The sequence below is a fragment of the Phoenix dactylifera genome, unplaced genomic scaffold, assembly GCF_009389715.1.
Source record: "Phoenix dactylifera cultivar Barhee BC4 unplaced genomic scaffold, palm_55x_up_171113_PBpolish2nd_filt_p 000671F, whole genome shotgun sequence".
Classification (NCBI taxonomy): domain Eukaryota; kingdom Viridiplantae; phylum Streptophyta; class Magnoliopsida; order Arecales; family Arecaceae; genus Phoenix; species Phoenix dactylifera.
Window position 1 is genome coordinate 112,266 of NW_024068058.1, and position 5,537 is coordinate 117,802.

Genomic DNA, 5,537 nt, shown 5'->3' on the forward strand with positions numbered 1-5,537 from the left:
GATTCTGTGATGTGCCATAAAAATCTCATAACATACCTTAAATGTTCAAATTTGACATAATTTATCAATGCATATAAAACAGGGGGAGAAAAGAGGAGTCTGAAATGAATTCCAAAACAAAGGGGGAGTAAAATGAATGCAGAATTCATTAATAGAAATAACTTGAATATCCTTGAGTGGTTCATGGTAATATGCTGAATTTTACTAGAACTTGAGTTTTAAGTACCTAAGGATAATTTGTCCCCCTCATTGTTGATGACAAAAAGGGGGAGTAGAACCAATATGGATATTGGATATATTGGAATGCAAAATTTATGGTGGAATGCAAAATTGAAGAATTAGAAGAGATAAAATTGAAGAATATTGGCTTTAAGATAATTGCCCTTCTGAAAAAGAAAGGGGGAGTCAAAAAGAACTTAGCTTTCAATTATCTTGAACATCAATATTTCATTTTAACTTGATTCAAATTCAGTTGATATGCTAAAATTGCTTAAGAGCTATTAAGATCAATCTTATGCATAAGGATAGAAATGAAAGTTGACTATTTTGAATTATGCACACTGTATCTAGCTCTAATCAAAACATTATACTTGTACATCTGATCAAATACTGTGTATATATTTAAATTTCGAATTTTGCATATACTCAGTGTTTTGTCATCATCAAAAAGGGAGAGATTGTTGACCTCCTAATGGATTTTGATGAATACAAAACACTAGAGTATAATTCCATTTATCTTAACAATTTACTTGAGGATTTCATGTGTTTAATTAAGAATATTGTTAAGAAATGTCTAGGCAAGTTCCCATAATTTTATGAATTTATTGAAGAATTTTTGAGCTGAAGAAAACAGATCAGGGACAGCCGAGACGTCTCCGGGTTGTCTCAGAGACGTCTCTGGCACAAACAGGAAGAACTGGCACGACTGGAGACGTCCCCGACACCTGCCGAGTCGTCCCCGCGATAGCGGAGTCGACTCTCTCAGTAGCGGAGTCGACTCTCTCAGAGGCGGCAGAAAGGCCGATTTCAAGTGATATGCGCGAGTCGTCTCCACAGTAAGCGGAGTCGTCCCCGCAAGTAAAAAGTAAACCTCCCGAGTCGTCCCCGAGGTAGCGGAGTCGGCTCTCTCAGGGTTTTCCAGAGGATGTCTTTTTCGGTGTTAAGGCAGCGGAGACGTCCCCTGAAAGAGCGGAGTCGACTCTCTCAGAGAATTCCAGAAGACATGTTTTTCGGAGATATAACAGCGGAGTCGACCCCGAAGCAGCGGAGTCGTCCCCATGCAAAAAGCACAAACAAGCCGAGACGTCCCCATCAAGCGCCGAGTCGACCCCAAACAACGTCAAAAGTAAAATCTTACAGCCGAGACGTCTCGCGTTGAAGCGGAGACGTCTCCGGAGCGCCTGGGACGCGACTAACACCTTTTTGCAGGATGTTTTGAATTTCAAATCTCTTTAACTTTATCTCCAACGGCTATATTTGCTTTTTGGGCTATAAAAAGGACCTCTTAAGTGCTTCTCAACAACTTCTCACCAACCCAACACAAGATCATTCAAGAGAGAAGCAAGAGAGAGAGGTTCAAGGGAGTTAGTGCATTCAAGTGAAGAAATCAAGTGCCTTCAAGCTTCCCAACTGATTTCAAGCTCGACTACTCTCTTCCGCTCGGGATTCAAAGCTCACACTCAAGCCAACGCGATCCACATCGGAAGAACCATCATCTCCCACGCTTCCAACGGCTAAAAGGGTTCTTCCGGGTTCTATTGCTTATCATTGTTATATTTGCTTATTTAGAGCTTTTAAATCCTTGTAAAACTTTTTCAATATTGTGCTTGTTCCAGTCAAGGGACTTGGAACAAGGGAAAGGCGTCCCAAGCCTAGGTTAAATTGGGGGTTATAGGGTTCGTTGTTAGCCCGGTGTAAAACAACGAGTTGGGTAGTGCACTCGCAAAACTACCGGACTGTAATCTTGGATTATAGTGGAGATTCCCAAAGGTGCTTGGGGAGTGGATGTAGGAGCAGTGGAAGCTCCGAACCACTATAAAACCTCGTGTTTGCGATTGACTGTTCTCATCCCTCCATCTTTACTTTAGTTCATACATCTGCGTGTTTTATTTTTTAAATAGTCAAAAAGTTTTAAAACACCCAATTCACCCCCCTCTTGGGTGACCATCTCTGGACAACAGGATTCAAATTGGGAAGAGCGACTAGAAGGATTGTGGCACAAGTTATCTTAGATTAGGATTATTTAAGTTGATTTGTTATTATGGACATTTATTATGATTGGTGGACTTTTGTTATTTTAAGAACTAGGTTTCTGCATGTTGGTAAATGATTATTCCGCTGTGTATTTAGACTTGTGAGACCTTATGACTTGAGTTAGTCAATGGAATAAGATTGCATTTATTCAGTTAAATTATTTTAGAATTGCATAATTGAGGTGTTTGGTTTAGATGCCTTGCATGCTCGTGGGGAGAGTTTCCTACGGGTGTGCGGCGGTTGGCGCGACCCCCGGCCCGCAATCTCGGGACGGGGGCGTGACAACTTCAGTGGTATCAAAGCGGACTTGGATAGAATCTAAGACAAAGAATCATACCCGATAGGAGTTTAGGTGGGTAGACACTAGGGACATTGGGACATTAGATGTAAAGAATGTGATGATTATTCTTATAAAAAAAATATTTTAATTCGGTGAGCTTTCTTTTTATGAATTTGCTGTGATTTGATGCATATAGGTCAGGATGCCTCAACGTCGGGCGAAAAAGACTACTATTGGTGCTACGAATGAGACACTGAACCGGCACGCTGACAGCACACCCCAACGGGCTACGAGTATCCCTCAGCAGGAGGGAGTCATGAGCCCTCAAATGGGACAGGAACCGGGCTTAAGCCAGGTTATGCAGACCATGGTGGGCCTCATGCAAATGCAACAGCAGGTGCAACAGCAGTTGCTCCAACAATAAGCACAGTTGCTCCAGACACAGCCTCAACAAGGACGAGGGGAACAGTGTGAACATCGTAGCAGCATAGCTGAATTTAAGAGGTTGGCTCCTCCAGCTTTTCAGGGGACTACAGAACCTTTGGAAGCAGACAATTGGCTTACAGAAATGGAAAAAGCATTTGCTGTCTTAAGATGCCGGGACGATGAAAAACTTTTGTTTGCATCATACATGTTGCAAGGAGAAGCATTTAATTGGTGGCAGATGTTGGAGCATAAATTTGAGCATGATGGGGAACCTCTCACTTGGGATAAATTTCGAAAAGCATTCTATGATAAATATTTTCCTCGGAGTGTAAGGACACAGAAGGAACAAGAATTTATCCATTTGAAGCAAAGGGGCATGACAGTGGCCGAATATGAAGCCAAATTCACAGAACTAGCCAAATTTATTCCGAAATTGGTAGAGGATGAGCAAGACAGAGTGCACAAGTTTGAGATGGGATTGAAGACTGAAATTAGGAAGCAAGTGGTACCCTATGAGTTGACTACCTATGCAGCTGTGGTGAATAAAGCTTTAATCATTGAAAGGGAAGTCAACGAAGCTTTTGCTGAAAGAGAAAGAAACCAAAAGAAAAGAAACAGACCTGCTGAATTTAAAGGGGGAAACAAGAATTTCAAGAATCCAGCTCAGAAGCCAAATAAAGATAGAAATCCCAAAAATGAGAATGGAAAGTGTTCAAGATGTGGCGGTAATCATGAATTTGCAAATTATCCCTGGGTTACAGGTTCTTGTTTTCATTGCGGACAGAAAGGTCATAAAATTGCAGATTGCCCACAAAGAAACGAGATTAAATCTACGTGGGCAATGGAAGGAAGCCAGAGGCCAAAGACTCAAGGAAGGGTGTTCGCACTTACACAGCAGGATGCACAAGCTTCTAATGCAGTGGTGACAGGTACTATTCCCGTATTCGATATTTATGCTTATGTCTTATTTGATCCGGGTGCCACACATTCATTCATATCCTCAAGCTTTATCAAAACACATAATATATTGTGTGAATCTATGACCACTAAGTTCTATGTGGAGACGCCAGTAGGTGGTATGTTGAGCACTGATGTTATATGCAAGGCATGCAAAATTGAAATAATAGATAGAAAATTACCTGTGGATCTAATTGTACTTGATATGCGGGATTTTGATGTCATTCTGGGGATGAATTGGCTTGCTACCTATCATGCCTCAGTGGACTGTCATGGCAAGAGGGTAAATTTTCAAATTCTGGGGGAACCGGCATTCAGTTTCTGTGGGAACCAGGGAACTGCTTTTCCTCATATTATCTCGGCTTTGCAAGCTGGACGAATGTTAAGGAAAGGATGCACAGGTTATCTGGCCTCAGTAATTGATATACAACAAGATGAACTAAAGATAGAGGATATTTCTATAGTGAATGAATTTTCGGACGTCTTTTCCGAGGAGTTATCAGGATTGCCACCGGACAGAGAAATTGAATTCACTATTGATCTTGTACCTGGTTCAGGTTCGATTTCTAAAGCTCCTTATCGAATGGCCCCAGCTGAATTAAAATAATTGAAAGATCAGTTGCAAGATTTACTGGACAAGGGTTTTATACGACCTAGTGTGTCACCTTGGGGAGCTCCAGTGCTCTTTGTGAAAAAGAAAGATGGATGCATGAGACTCTGCATTGACTATAGAGAATTGAATAAAGTGACTATAAAGAACAAGTACCCTTTGCCTCGAATAGATGATTTATTTGACCAGTTGCAAGGTGCACATGTTTTCTCTAAGATTGATCTCCGCATAGGATATCATCAGCTAAAGATCAAAGCGGAAGATGTACCCAAGACTGCATTCAGAACTTGTTATGGACATTATGAATTCTTGGTGATGCCTTTTGGATTGACGAATGCCCCAACAGCTTTTATGGACTTAATGAACAGAATATTTAAATCTTTTCTAGATCGATTTGTGGTGGTGTTCATTGATGACATTTTAATTTATTCAAAAGGAAAAGAAGAACATGAGGAACATTTACGAAGCGTACTTCCACTCTTAAGGAGGGAGAAGCTCTATGCTAAATTAAAGAAGTGTGAGTTTTGGTTGAATGAGATATCGTTTTTGGGGCATATCATATCCGGAGATGGGATTTCTGTGGATCCAGCAAAAGTGGAAGCTGTAGTACAATGGAACAGGCCTACTAATGTTTCTGAGATTCGCAGCTTTCTAGGAATGGCAGGCTATTACAGACGATTTATGGAAGGATTTTCCTCTATAGCTATACCTTTGACTCGCTTAACTCAAAAAGGAGTTAAGTTTGAATGGACTGAAGATTGTGAACGAGGCTTTCAGGAATTAAAGAGGCGATTGGTTACAGCACCTATTCTTACTATACCTACAGGTGATGATGGATTCACAATTTATAGTGATGCTTCAAAAAAGGGACTCGGCTGTGTTTTGATGCAGCACGGTAAAGTAGTAGCCTATGCCTCTAGACAATTAAAATCTTATGAGCAAAATTATCCTACTCATGATTTGGAGTTAGCAGCTGTGATTTTTGCTCTCAAGATTTGGAGACATCATCTT

The 5,537-nt window shown here is 40.9% G+C and overlaps 1 protein-coding gene across 1 annotated transcript; it reads left to right on the forward strand.

Moving 5' to 3' along the window:
* The first annotated feature begins 3,101 nt into the window (after window positions 1-3,101).
* LOC120106871 lies at window positions 3,102-4,523 on the forward strand. Its single transcript, XM_039119970.1, has one exon. It carries the CDS (start codon window positions 3,102-3,104, stop codon window positions 4,521-4,523), a length of 1,422 nt encoding a protein of 473 aa, XP_038975898.1.
* The last annotated feature ends 1,014 nt before the right edge of the window (window positions 4,524-5,537 follow it).

Coding starts and splice junctions, on each gene's coding strand:
- LOC120106871 (XM_039119970.1), top strand. CDS start 3,102: ATGGAAAAAGCATTTGCTGTCTTAAGATGCCGGGACGATGAAAAACTT.